Source organism: Taudactylus pleione, unplaced genomic scaffold (assembly GCF_031769625.1).
Source record: "Taudactylus pleione unplaced genomic scaffold, aTauple2 ptg000041l, whole genome shotgun sequence".
In the NCBI taxonomy this organism is placed as follows: Eukaryota; Metazoa; Chordata; class Amphibia; order Anura; family Myobatrachidae; genus Taudactylus; species Taudactylus pleione.
Window position 1 is genome coordinate 12,633,801 of NW_028284443.1, and position 13,908 is coordinate 12,647,708.

The 13,908-nt window shown below is 44.3% G+C and overlaps 1 protein-coding gene across 2 annotated transcripts in view; it reads left to right on the plus strand.

Moving 5' to 3' along the window:
- The window catches only part of WASL (WASP like actin nucleation promoting factor), a 57,920-nt gene that overhangs the window by 41,609 nt on the left and 2,403 nt on the right, over positions 1 to 13,908 (plus strand). The window contains exons 8-11 of one of the 2 annotated variants that reach the window (XM_088457649.1): positions 420 to 573; positions 3,043 to 3,060; positions 3,511 to 4,043; positions 5,332 to 5,440. In XM_088457649.1, coding sequence (XP_088313775.1) covers positions 420 to 573; positions 3,043 to 3,060; positions 3,511 to 4,043; positions 5,332 to 5,440 — 814 coding nt within the window. The remainder of the gene's footprint in view (positions 1 to 419; positions 574 to 3,042; positions 3,061 to 3,510; positions 4,044 to 5,331; positions 5,441 to 13,908) is intronic. The other variant, XM_088457650.1, reaches the window with a different exon arrangement.

Below are 13,908 nucleotides of genomic sequence, written 5' to 3' on the forward strand. Positions count from 1 at the left end.
CAGTTCTGTTTGTAAATGTTACAATTGCAGTGTGGTGGGCAGTTTTCTTTCTAAGCTGATCCAGTTAACAACAAAGTTTTGCTTGTTTTATCAATCTTGGCTATGTCTGTGACTGTATTGCTGTCAATCCAATTACTTGCGATGTACTCGCAGGTGCGAGTCATCGCAACAACAGGCACGCTTAATGGCAGCCTGGATTCGCTTAAGTGTTTGCAGCCCCATAGGGCTATAAGCAAAATGATGTGAATTCAGGCTCAGAGCGGGTCACGAAGGGTGCCAGGTGCCAGTCCATTGCCGGCGGTTTGACGCCATTCCAACGACAACTCGCACCCTTCACATTTAATTTGATTGACCACATTGTATGTTTTTTCCCATAGGCTGACTTTGCTTTTTTTCTTTTTTTTGCTTTGTTTATTCAGGTAAATAATTTGGACCCAGAACTGAAAAAACTGTTTGACTTGTGTGGTATCTCTGAAGCTCAGCTTAAAGATAAGGAAACATCAAAGGTCATTTATGACTTTATTGAAAAAACAGGAGGTGTTCAAGCTGTAAAAGATGAGTTGCGTAGACAGGGTGAGTTCTATCTGAAATTAGCTCTGTAATTCTCTAGAGAATGGATGTATCATTTGTAAAATGGTGATTTTGCAGGGTCTTTTTGTGTGTTTTTCTTTAATACAGGTATTTGTAGCATGCTAGGTCACAAAGGTGCATTGCTCTGAATAAATCTAATTTGTTTTAAACTTCTCTAAAAATGTTTTCTGCCTAAAGGTGGGTACACACCTGACAGATATATATCTGCAGATTGAGTTATCTGCAGATAATGATCGTTCATACACACTGAACAGCCATCATTTGCTTGTGCCCTTGGGGGGCGGGAGCCGGTGGGCGGGTTCGGGGGCGTATCTGCCGACCGCTCTTACACACCTGCCAATGGACAGATATGTGTGCATTCATATCTGTCCATCGGCTGTGCAGCACAGCCAATGCGATATGTCTGTGAACGACGACGTTCACCGACATATCGTGGGTACACACTGGCCGACGTGCAGCAGATATATTGGGCGATCAATTGATTTGCCAGTGTATCTGTCAGTGTGTACCCAGCATTAGTAAGGCTTAAGGGTCTATAGACTTAGGTTTTCCACTTATTGGCATCAGTTTGATATTGTTGTAACTTAACATTTGCTGCAAAATAAAGAATCTAAGTCCGTCTGTACTAGATGTTAATATAGCCATCAGGCTATAAACATCTTGTAATGTTTAATGACCTCCTTATTTTACCGTCCCCCATTGGTCTTAATGTGTCTCCTTTTGCATGTCAGTGGGTGTTTTCATTGGTTGTCTGCCTCTCTGGTACAGGGATGGAAGGTCTACCTTGTCTGGATAGCCATTTAAACACCAAATGGTCAACATGAACTGAGGTTGACTGTCAAAAGATCGAAACACACAATGTTGACACGTGGTTTTTCATGATTTTTAGGGTTAGGATGATGGGTTAGGCTGCAAAAGGGGAGGGTTAGGGTTAGGCACCAGGGAGGAGAATTACGGTGAGGATTAGGGTTAAAGTTTAAAAAAAATGTTGAACCTGTCGACATTAGTTCATGTAGACCATTTGACCATGTCACCTTTTTGACCATGTCTTTATTGAAAGAACAGGAGGTGCCTGTTTGTCTAACTACTGTAAATTTTCCAATCCACACCCACCTCTCTTGTCCATGGATTTTGGACTATCTGAGCTTATATTGCTCCCTGACTTTCTTGTGCTATATTGCTTACTAGGTGAGTACACTTAGGATTATTTTGGACACAAGCAAGTTTGGGATTCGTAGCTTTGAGTGTTATGGGAAAAATAATGTTTTAAGCTATTTAGTGTGTACAGACATAGTATACAATTCTAATGAATGTATTATAGTATAGACTCCGAGGGGTTGCTTCAATTAGCCTCAAAGTACCGCTAGTAGCATCATGCGTTCCGTTTCCACGTGATTATTAGATAATGATCTTTGCTCATTTTTGTTCACACCCCATAGAGATGCGAGCAAATATGTGCAATTGTCATTACTGTAATTGCCAATAAAGTGCACAGAAACACATCAATAATAGCCTTGCTGCTAACTAAATTGTAAGTATTAATCTATGAGTCAGATTACACGTAACAACCTGTTATTCCCTTACGCATCTGCTGCATGATTTATCTCTATCCTTAACACACAACAGAACTACAACTCCGACAATTGCTCATATAAAAAACCACCGACAGTACAAATCAGAAATGTTGTTATTCCTAAAGTAATACAAATAGTTTATTAGGGTACAGGTTATTCAGGGCTGAGACAATACCAGCTTTTCATTTTATTTAAACCATTACTATTTATCGGTTTGGTAACACTTTTTTTATCAAAGCTATTTACAGATGTGTCCTCATACACCAAGCCTCAAAACGCCATGTCTCGGGAGATGCCCGGTGTAGTGTAGCACCTTTTTTTTATTTGCGTCTTCCCACTGCAGACGCAGGGAGACACCACTCAATCTGTACTAGAGACGCCAGACTATGACTTTAACCGTACAGAAATTTGTTTAAAATATGTTCTTTGATAAAACCCAATGGAATTTGGTGTGAAAAAAAAGCCGCAGGCGTTGCATCAAACACTTTGTATACAGATTCAGACTCATTCGCAGACAGATGTATAAGTGTTGCATATCAAATTAATCAGTGCAGTCTCATTTTGTCACGCAAAAAACACTTGGCACAAGCCAAGTCGTACAGGACCTAGCATGCCACGAAGGGCTGTCTGGTACTACCGTGGGTGGCAATAGTGTATGTGGGCACATCTGTGACTCTGAACAATTAAATAAAATCCTCTATCGTTTCTTTACATTCATCTCCTAAATTACTGTGAATACTATTGAAGGAGGGGAAATTTAGTTTCCCAATCAAAAAACCTCTACAAATTTCTGCCAAATGTACAATTTTTTTTTTTTTTATTTGCTCGGAACTAGAATGTAAGCCCATTTTAAAGGTCCCTTCCATTTATTCTGTAGGTCCACCACGTTGGAGTGGTATGTATGGAAGGCTGCATACAATGAGAAATGTGATCTCTGCATGGTGTGTGATGTGTGAAATGGGTTTCTGTTTTTCGAGTTACCAGAATGGGATGCATATGTTTTTATATATTTGTTTATGTACATTTAAATGTATATACTCCCATAGTATAGGTTTTCATTTTACATGCCCAAAGTAACATTCTACAATGTTTGGCTAGTTCGGACCTTTTTTTAATGCATGCAACACATAATTATAGTTGTCTGTATTCATATGAGACAACCTATTTGAAGTTTGCACTTCCTTTCTATTTTTGTTGTTTGACTTGTAAAATTTGTGTATGGAGAAAATCCATATATTGAAGTCTAATCTGACTGAGATTGTGCAGACTGCTTCAAATGCATTTGCATGTCTACAGAATCATTCTATGTTTAAATGCCAGTCTAATGCTGTATTTCATTTTTTAGCACCACCACCGCCACCACCTTCCAGAGGTGGGCCTCAACAACCCGTGTCACACAGCTCAGGGCCACCACCACCCCCTCCTCCAGCCAGGGGAAGTGTTCCTAAACCACCGCCACCTCCCTCCAGAGCTCCTATGGCTGCACCCCCACCGCCTCCACCTTTAAGACCTGGGTCCTCAGCACAGCCACCACCTCCACCTTATCGAGTGCATCCACCACCACCACCACCAGGGCATTCTTCATCTGCACCTTCAAGTCCACCTCCACCACCTCCATTACCAGGATTCGGAGCACCCACCCCTCCTCCACCTCCACCTGGTCCCCCTCCTCCTCCTGGTCCCCCACCTTTACCTGGCTCAGCATCAGACAGCGACCATCAGATTGCACCTCCTGTTGGCAGCAAAGCAGCACTTCTAGATCAGATTAGAGAAGGATCCCAGCTAAAGAAAGTAGACCATAAAGAAAACAGACCAGTATCGTCTGCTGGACGAGATGCTTTGCTAGACCAAATACGACAGGGAATACAGTTAAAGTCTGTAAGTAGCCACTGTAAATTTTTCTATTGAATTTGTCTCCTTAAATGCTGTTGTGGATAATGATTTACCTCATGACTTTTATTTAGCATATTTTTTCAGAGTATATGATGCCTTTTAAGGAAAATAGGGTTTTGGGTTTTTTTTTGGCATACTTGGTGGACAAAGATTCCTCCCACTGTAAAACAAGTGACCTTATATAGTGCAATGCTTGTGTTTGTCTTATTGCCAGTTAATACTATTAATCTGTCCAGGACCTCTAACCCATAGTCTAGCAGAGTCCACCATGTTGGATGCAAGAGTATTATTCTTTATATTCCTGTTTGTTTGTTTTTCTTCACTGTTTTGGCTGTTGATCCTGTTCACTTCTGGTGCGTATGAGAACCCTTACGCATGTATATTAACTTGTTTTTCAAATGTGCATGTTCTAAAAGAAAAGAAAATAGGGGATAAACATTCCCACTTTATAACTGAAGTGCATATGTCAGTGCAGTGTATTCAAGATTTTCCGTAATGGTAGGAATTTTTACACTTGTCAGTCTATCGCTTTATTCAAATGTAATATATGCATATTTTTAATCCCAGAATTCAGCCTAAATACACATGAAAGGGCTCTTGGATGCAGTACAAAGGTTAATTGTCCACAGAGAGGTATGTTAAATACAGTTGAGCCTACTAAGGAAATTGGTTCCAGCAAGTAACGCAGCTAAATCTGTGGGCCACAGTACAAAATCACAGTGCGTCATTGCAAATTTAAGATCCAAGCAGGCCTCACCCATTCGGGGTCTGAAGAGCTTTGGGCCCTGGTATTGTTGCTACATGACTGGCATTAACGATTGGTGGATGCCGCAATATCCATTAGTCAGAAAATAAAAGTGTAATAACTTGCTGACATGCAGCTGTTCTAGCCCAGCAAATATTCTTAGAAAATAGTGCTATAACTAGGTTTAACTCCAGTTCCCTTTTTTTATGCACATGAAAGGCGTTTTTTGTCTGAGGGCCCATAGTGCATTCTGCTGCAGATAAAAAAGAAGAGCAGTAAATATAAGGGCTTTATATGAATTTGAAGAATGCAGCATCCATGTCTAAGAACATATAGGAGCACATTGTCACCAAGTGAAAGGCATGGTATTTTGATTTGAGTCTGTCACTTACAGATTGAATGTTCAACAGAATAAAACATCTGTAAAACGAAAGACTTCCGTTTTTAACCGTATTTGTTTTAGTTTTATTTTCCTGGCTGATGCGGGTTTGCTAGCTCCTTGTTTATATGCATGAATTTACCTTTCAGCTACCAGATGAGGCAGATACTGTGGCGCCTACAACCACCCCTACCACAGGAATAGTGGGAGCCCTGATGGAAGTAATGCAGAAAAGGAGTAAAGCCATTCATTCTTCAGGTATGTGTGTGTGTGTGGGAGGAGAAGAATAAATAGCAAACAAATTAGTAACAGGGTTTTTCCTCCTTAAAATATATTTATTAATTGCCCTCCCTTCCCTGACTTAGCATGTCAGTGTTTCGGCACTGACATTCAGTACAGGTCTCTCTGTAGCAGGAGAGATCAGACTCTGTGGCTGGAAGTGAAAATCAGCTGCCGAGCGGAGGAGAATTTGACCTTTCACTTACAGCTGCTGCATTGTATCTCTCTTGCTATATAGAGACCTAAGCCGCACTGGAGGTGGGCGGCAAGTAATCTCCGCTATAAATAAGTGCCTGCTTGTTACAAGAAGTGTAAAAGACCAGAGGGCATGTACCCCACCAAAGTACTATTCCACGGAAAAAAGGGCACTTAAAAAGGTGTGTAGAATCCTAATGTGGTGGTGTGCTACGCTACTAGGAATTCTACAGTCTCAAGGATGTATCAAAGATAATGTCATTGCTGATAGAACATCCGACTCAGAGAATTGATAAGAGTAGCAATGGAGGCAGTGACAACTTCTGCAAGTGACAGGCTGCGGTACTTCAACAGTTGAGTAAAATGCACTTGTCTTGTATGGGGCTTGATTGCTGATGATGCTAATCAAGGTGTGGTAGCAGTGGCCTCAGGCAGCCAGCACTGGAGAAATAGAAAACATTGCCTCATGTCATGTATCCTGGTTCCTATTGATACATCCTGCAAAATGTCAACATTACAGGCTGGCGATTACTTTATAATCGTAAATAATGGAGTAATAAAGGCGCTTCACAGTGAGTCTAATATCCTGATGATAATTCATAGGATTAAGTTGGATCTTGCAATTTTAATTTGTTTTTATGCTTTCAACTATGTTAAATAAAGAAATGAAATAAAAGTAATACACCATTAGTGTAGTATTAAGGAATTCTTAACATTGTACAAAAGGCTTGAAATGTAACTCTTTGATGAAGATCCTGGTAAAGCTGGAGCGATGTCGGAATGAATGCCCTTGAACGGGGATTGCCCGTACACACTGAAACGAGTTAACGACGGAATGATCACTGTTCCGTCCTTCGTTAATTTACCACAGGTCGCTAGCAATATCGCTATGATTGATGTGCAGCACATCTAACCTAGCGACCGCAGGATCGCGCAATTGCCGGTACACACTGAGCGATGTAGGCAATTTGTCATCACGAAACTGCAAATCAGCCTGACATTGCTGCAGTGTACAGCCATCTTAATTATTCAGATTCTGTGTACCATTTAGTCAGGAATCTCCATTTAGGTGTTCATTATATAAGGGGTGTAATTCTGTTGTCACTCAAAGATAGAATATGTCCTATTGTTTTACCTTTTATTAAGACTAACTTTTTAAAAACATTCTTGCAAGCATATCATACTCCTGGGGTAAACCTGAGTGCTGTATGCCTTTTGTCCACTGACGTAGAGACTGGGATCAGCAAGCTTCACTTGTACCACCAACGCATTTCGATATACAGATGTGTCCATATACATCTATCATCCGTGCGCTACATGTCGCATTACACATACCACGCAAGTGCCGTGCGACTCGGTAGTGCAGCGTGTCTTTTTCCCTTATAGTGCATCTTAATCGGAAGGGATGCGAATAGGACGCACAAGCTATGCTGATTAAAATATGTGGCATGCCTATATTCTGTGTGCGACTGCGGTTATTTCTTCAGAGTCCATAGGGATCCACAGGGGTACCATGGGGAAAATGTGGTTGGAGTGATCCAGACACCAAACAGTTAAGCTTTCAGCTCCCAGGATGCCTCTGGTCCTCCTCCACATATAACCCGCCCCTGGCCACAGGCATTCAGTTTTGAGATTGGTGCAGCAGGATTCAGATGCACCTTTTTATAACTGGGACTGTTCAGGCAGTGCCAAGATTTTTTTTTTATTATTTTATTTTACTTTAGAGCAAGCAGCGCTAGGCGACCTAAAGGACACCTGTGCAGCTGCTCCACCTACCCCCGCCAGCACCGCAACACCACTGGTGATTTTAGCGGGCACGGGGGGCGCAGGTAAGGTGGTTCCCCGTTCGCGGCAGTACGTACCTCCGGCGGTTGGAGACCTGTCGAGGTCGCTGTAGTGGGGCGATCGCTGGGTCCGCTCCCCCATTAGACCACCGGGCAAGTCAGTCTGGCGTCGGGGACAGCGGCAGCCATTTATAAGGCCAGCGCACCCGGGGGTTGTTACAGCTTAGGGGAGGTAGGCTCTCCCCGGCAGCCCCTCCCCCAGCCCAGACACCAATCCAGCTGAGTTTTTCCAGCATCTGGGTTGCTCCTCCTACCCTCCTCTGTATATGAGATGCACAGCGACCACTATCGTTGTGCTGAAGCTGGTCTCAGGAGGTTTGGGTCTTGTCTCCCTGTATACCTCTCCCCAGAGGCCAGGTTATACAGTGCTCAAAATCCTACCAAGCCTTGTGTTTTTGAGTAGTTGATTCAGAGGCCATTGCAAATTTATTTGTATATGCATTTGGTTGTGACTTATGCTAGCTATGCTGTATTGTTACTGCTTTTATTTTCTATCCTGTCAGATATAACTATCACTGCTATTTCTCCTCAACTCTTTGCTACAGGTGTGTGGGGAATATATTTATTATTTTTTTTTGTTTTTTTTCAAATTGTACTTCATATTTATTGTGACGATATAATTTTATCAGTCTGCTCCGCATGTAGATTCAGACGCATCATCGGAGGAATCAGATGATTCGCCGGGTTTTTCTCCAGGGTCTATCTCAGGAGAGGAGGACCATCCTTCTACAGTGGATGTCCCTTCTTTGGTGAGGGCGGTCAAATCAATCCTAAAAAACAGGATGATGAGCCAGTTCCTAGACCTAGGGCTCCAGTATTTAAACACCAGAAGGTGGTAAAAGTTGAGTTTCCTAAGTCTGAGTAACCCAGATAAACTGTTCCATGTTACAAAAAGATTAGCATCCTTGTATCCTCTCCCACCTACTGAATGTACTAAGTGGGAAGTCCCTCCCTACTGTGGATGCTCTTGTGACACATTTAGTCAGGAGTGCTATGTTGCCTATACAGTCAGCATCCTCCCTTAAAGATCCTACAAATGAGAAAATTTGGAACATGTCTTAAATCAGTGTTTTCATTGTCTGGAGCTGTTACTCAGCCAGCTATGGCTGCGGCTTGGGTATTCAAGGCTGTTGAAGAATGGACGCGGGCATTGGAGGATACTCTACCAAATGCTACCAGAGAACAGCTGTCCTATATCTCCCACATACGGGAAGTGGCCTCCTATTTGGGAGAAGCTGCAAGAGATGCTGGGCTCCCGGCTTCTAAAGCATCGGCAGCTTCAGTTGTTGCTCGTAGGGCCCTTTGGTTAAGGTCCTGGTCACTAGTATCCTAGAAGGCTCTGGAATCCTTACCTCTTTGTGGAAACATACTTTTTGGAGCAGAATTGGATAAGATAGTGGCTACAAAATCTGCAGATCTGCCATCAACAGCTACATCAAAGTCTAGGCAGTTTTCTTTTCAGTCCTTTCGCCCTCAGGAAAGAGCAAAAGGACAGTCTTCCTCTAGACCGTCTAGTTCTCGCAGGACCACCAAGCAGCAAGCTAAGAGATCCTGGTCTCTCAGAAGTGGTCGCTCAGGGGTATGCCCTCACTTTTCGGAGGCATTCTCCTGAGAATTTTTTTTCCACGACTCCCCCATCAGATTCTATCAAGGCTTTGGCCCTCCAGGAGGCCATTTGCTCCCTGCTGAGGGCAGGGGTGATAATCCCAGTTCCTGTGGGTCAACAAGGAAGGGTTTATTATTCCAATCTCTTTTTGGTTCAGAAACTACATGGGTCTCATTGCCCTATTCTAAATCTGAAATCCCTCAAGTACGGTTTGCTGTCCTGGAACAACATTAGCAATTTCAGGCACTGCCCTTTGGTCCATCAACGTTCCCTTGGTTCTTCACCAAAATCATGGCGGTTATGACTGCCTACCTCAGGCGTCAGGGAATCAAAATACTGCCATATCTGGACGACCTTCTGATATTGGCACAGTCTCCAGCTGTTCTACAATACCATCTCCAACTGACCATTGCCTGTCTTCAGAAGCACGGCTGGATCATCAATTGGACGAAATCCTCTCTTTCTCCAATACAACAGATGGTACATCTGGGGGCACTTTTGGATTCTCAAGCACAAAGGGTGTCACTGCCAAAGGACAAGATTTCGGCCCTAATATTGTGAGTACGCAAATTACTACGCAAGCGAAAGGTATCCATTCTATCAGCGATGCAGGTCCTGGGGTCAATGGTATCCACCTTCAACATGGTGGAATATGCTCAGTTCCACTCCAGGCCTCTGCAACAATTGATCCTCTCCCGGTGGAACGGGCAGTATCATCTAATACGGTCCCAAAGGATCCTTCTCACTCCAGAGGTTCGTCTATCTCTCTTGTGGTGGCTACAAAAGGCTCATCTGGACAAGGGTTGCAAATTTTGTATTCCAAATTGGGTTCTCCTCACCATGGACGCCAGTCTTCGCAGATGGGGGCGGTGATAGGTCATCATACCATTCAGGGAAGATGGAAAAATCAGGAAAGTCACTTGCCCATAAACATCCTGGTGCTACACGCAGTACACAAAGCACTCATCCTGGCACAGGACCTACTCCAAGGCAGGCTGGTCTGGATCCAGTCCGACAACGCGACCACAGTACCTATCTCAATCATCCGAGGCACGCAAAGCCACGCAGCCAGGAGGGAAGTGACAAACATTCTGATCTGGGCGGAACGTCCTCTTCCGGCTATCTCGGCAATGTTCATCCTTGGAGTACTCAACTGGGAAACGGACTTCCTAAGTCATCAGGACATACACGCCGGAGAGTGGGCTCTCCACCTGGGGGTTTTTCAACTCCTGGTGAACAAATGGGACCTACCAGATGTAGACCTAATGGCCTCGCGTCACAATCACAAAATCCCCAGGTACGGCTCCAGGACCAGAGACTCCTCAGCCGCCTTTGTGGACGCACTGGTAGCGAGATGGGACTTCAGTCTGGCGTATCTCTTTCCTCCTATTTCCCTCCTCCCAAGGGCCCTCAGGAGATTCAAGCAGGAAGGCAGAACAGTGATGCTAGTAGCTGGGCCTGCTTGGCCCAGACCCATTGGTTCACCGACATACGGAATCTATCCATAAACACTCTGTTTCCTCTTCCTCTATGGTCTGATCTGTTAGCGCGGGGTCCCTGCTTTCATCCGGACTTACCCTGTCTGTCTCTGAGTCTCTTGAGTCTTCCATTCTAAGAGCCAAAGGACTGTGATTCAAACGATGCTTAGGGCACGAAAACTTCCTCTGGCCGCATCTATTACAGCGTTTGGCATTCCTTTGGTCAATGGTGTCCCCACAGAAAGTGTGACCCTAAGGTTTTTAGGGTTTCCCAGGTACTTGCTTTTCTCCAGGCTGGGTTAGACCTCTGTCTCCACCCGGCCACACTGTGAGTACAGGTTTCTGCGTTGTCAGTTTGGTTCCAGTGAAGGATTGCTTCTTTGCCGGATGTTGGATTTTTTTTTTCAGGGTGTTCTCAGAGTTCAGCCACCCTTTGTCCCATCGGTGGCACCGTGGGATTTGTCCTTGGTTCTCAAGGGACTACAAGTGCCCCCATTTGCACCTCTGGACTCTGTAGATTTGAAGTGGTTGACAGCGAAGACACTTTTTTTTCTCCTCGCTATCTCTTCTGCACACAGAGGGCCTCATTCAGACCCGGTCGCAAGCGCTGAGCGCTCGCAACCGGGTCGATGGTGGCCCAGAGCGCATGCGCACGACGGAGCCGGCTCCGTCGTGCGCATGCGCGAGACCCGGATAGCGACGTGCAATCCGACGCTCCGGGTCTCGTACCAAAGGGGGCGTGCTGTCGATGTTGAGTGATAGCACAACCCCTTTGGTGGGGGGCGGGTTGGGGGAGTGGCTGCCCAAACGGAGGCGCCTCAGTTTGGGGGCGGCCCCACTGACATCACGAGTGATAGTGGGAGAGATTTCGGCTCTGGGGCTTGCGGCAACGAGACCCTACCACAAGGGCCTCGTCGCAAGCCCGATGGTCGCGAAGGTCTTGACCATCGCGACCATCTTCCTGGCCGCTCGCTATAGCTGTGGGTGGTCACCCACAGCTATGCGAGCGGCCAGGAGGCCGTTCTAATAAAAAAAAAAAAAAAAATAGCCCGACCCTGATTCAGAGCAAGCGCTCTGTCAGAGCGTCCGGCTCTGAATTAGGGCCAGAGTCTCTGATTTGGCATCGCTCTTGTCGCTCCCCCTTTTTGATTTTTCACCCAGATACCAGATAGAGCTGTTCTCCGTACACTGGCAGGTTACCTTCCTAAGGTAGTGTCCTGTTTTCATGTCAATGAAGAGATTGTGGTTCCAGCTTTTCAGTCTTATTTATTTATTATTTATTACCAGTTATTTATGTAGCGCACACACATTCCGCAGCGCTTTACAGAGAATATTTGGCCATTCACTTCAGTCCCTGCCCAATGTGCAGCTGACAATCTATGTTCCATATTACATACACAGACATACATACTAGGGTTAATTTTTGGTAGGAGCCAATTAACCTACCAGTATATTTTTGGAGTTTGGGAGGAAACCGCAGTACCCTGAGGAAACCCACGCGAGCACAGGGAGAATATACAAACGCCACACAGTTAGGGCCGTGGTGGGAATCGAACTCACAACCTCAGTGCTGTGAGGCAGTAATGCTAACCATGACACAGTCTGTCTTCTCATAGCAGCACCCATCTGCCTCTTTAGCAGCAGCTGCTAAATCCACCAAGGGGTCTGGCTTCTGATCATTTTCATTTAGGCGACACATGGCTATTACACAAGTTTCCATATCATGCCAAGCCCTGAGCAAATTACTGTGGTAATTCTGTATATATACTGTGTCTTCAGACGTTTCTGTAGATGAAGCCTCCCTGGATGTGGTTCGTGCTCTCTGTATGTATCTATGTGGATCATACAAACTTTTAGAAAATCAGATGCTCTTTTTGTATTATATGGTATTCACAAATGAGGTCGGCCAGCTAACAAACAAACTCTGGCTTGATGGTTATGGTTACGTATGAATATCTCTCAGGCTTACACACAAGCTGATCTCCCTGCTCCAAACGTGGCGACAGCACATTCTTCACGGTCTGTGGGACCATCATGGGCGTTTCGTTGTGGTGGCTCTGCTGAGCAATTGTGCAAGGCTGCCACGTGATGTTCTGTCCACACTTTTCTTAGGTTCTACACCTTTGATACTTTTGCCTGTCAGGATGCTTCCTTTGGGCGGCGGGTACTCCTTTCTGCTCAGGAATGTCCCTACCCTTTAGGACATCCCCATGGTATATCCCTATGGACTCTGAAGAAGAAAATAAGAGTTATAGTAGACTTACCCTTGTTAACTATTTTTCTTCGAAGTCCATAGGGTCCACAGGGCACCCATCCTGACGCATTTGGGGAATTTTTCTTTCGGTCACTGATTCCCTCATCTTGTGTGGGTGTGTTTCTGGTGTACATTGTTCTTCCTTCTCTTTCCTTTTCCTGCCTTGGGCTTGTTTACACAACCGAATGCCTGTGGCCAGGGGCAGAGTATAGGACCAGAGGCATCCTGGGAGCTGAAGGCTTAACTGTTTGGTGCCTGGATCACTCAACCACATTTTCCCCATGGTATCCCTGTGGACCCTATGGACTATGGAAGAAATAGAGTTAAAGGTAAATCTACCATAACTCTTATTATCTGAATGCAAAATGCTATGTTACAGCATTTACGGCTGTATTGGCATGCAGATACAGCTGCAGTCGCACAAAGAATATAGGCATGCTGTATATAATTTTAATCAACGTAGCTTGTGCGTCCTATTCGCATCCCTTTTGAATAAGACGCATGCTACATATCATTTGAATCAACATAAGCTAAGCATCCTGTTCGTATCGCTTTTCGAATAAGGCGCATTTGAAGGGAAATGTCACTCGAAAAGACGTTCGGCGCTACCGAGTCACGCCCTGGCATGGTGCATGTAGATTGGCTGTTTAACACGCAAGGTGTTAGATGTATGTGGACACATCTGTAATCGTCTAGGGAGCAATTTAATCAAGGTCTGGTATCTATTACAAAGCGGCACCAATCGGTCACATTTAAAATGAAAAATGATGTGTGTGTGTTAATGTAAATATGTGTGTGTATGTGTGTGTATGTGTGTGTGTATGTGTGTGTGTGTATATATATATATATATATATATATATATATATATATATATATATAATATTTCGACTAATTAGACTACCATTGCACATCTGGGGTCTCCTCTCCAGATTATTATTTATTTATTAACAGTTTCTTATATAGCGCAGCATATTCCGTTGCGCTTTACAATTGTAAACATTAATAGAACAAAACTGGGTAATAACAGACAGGTATATAGGTAGGAAGGCCCTGCTCGTAAGCTTACAAT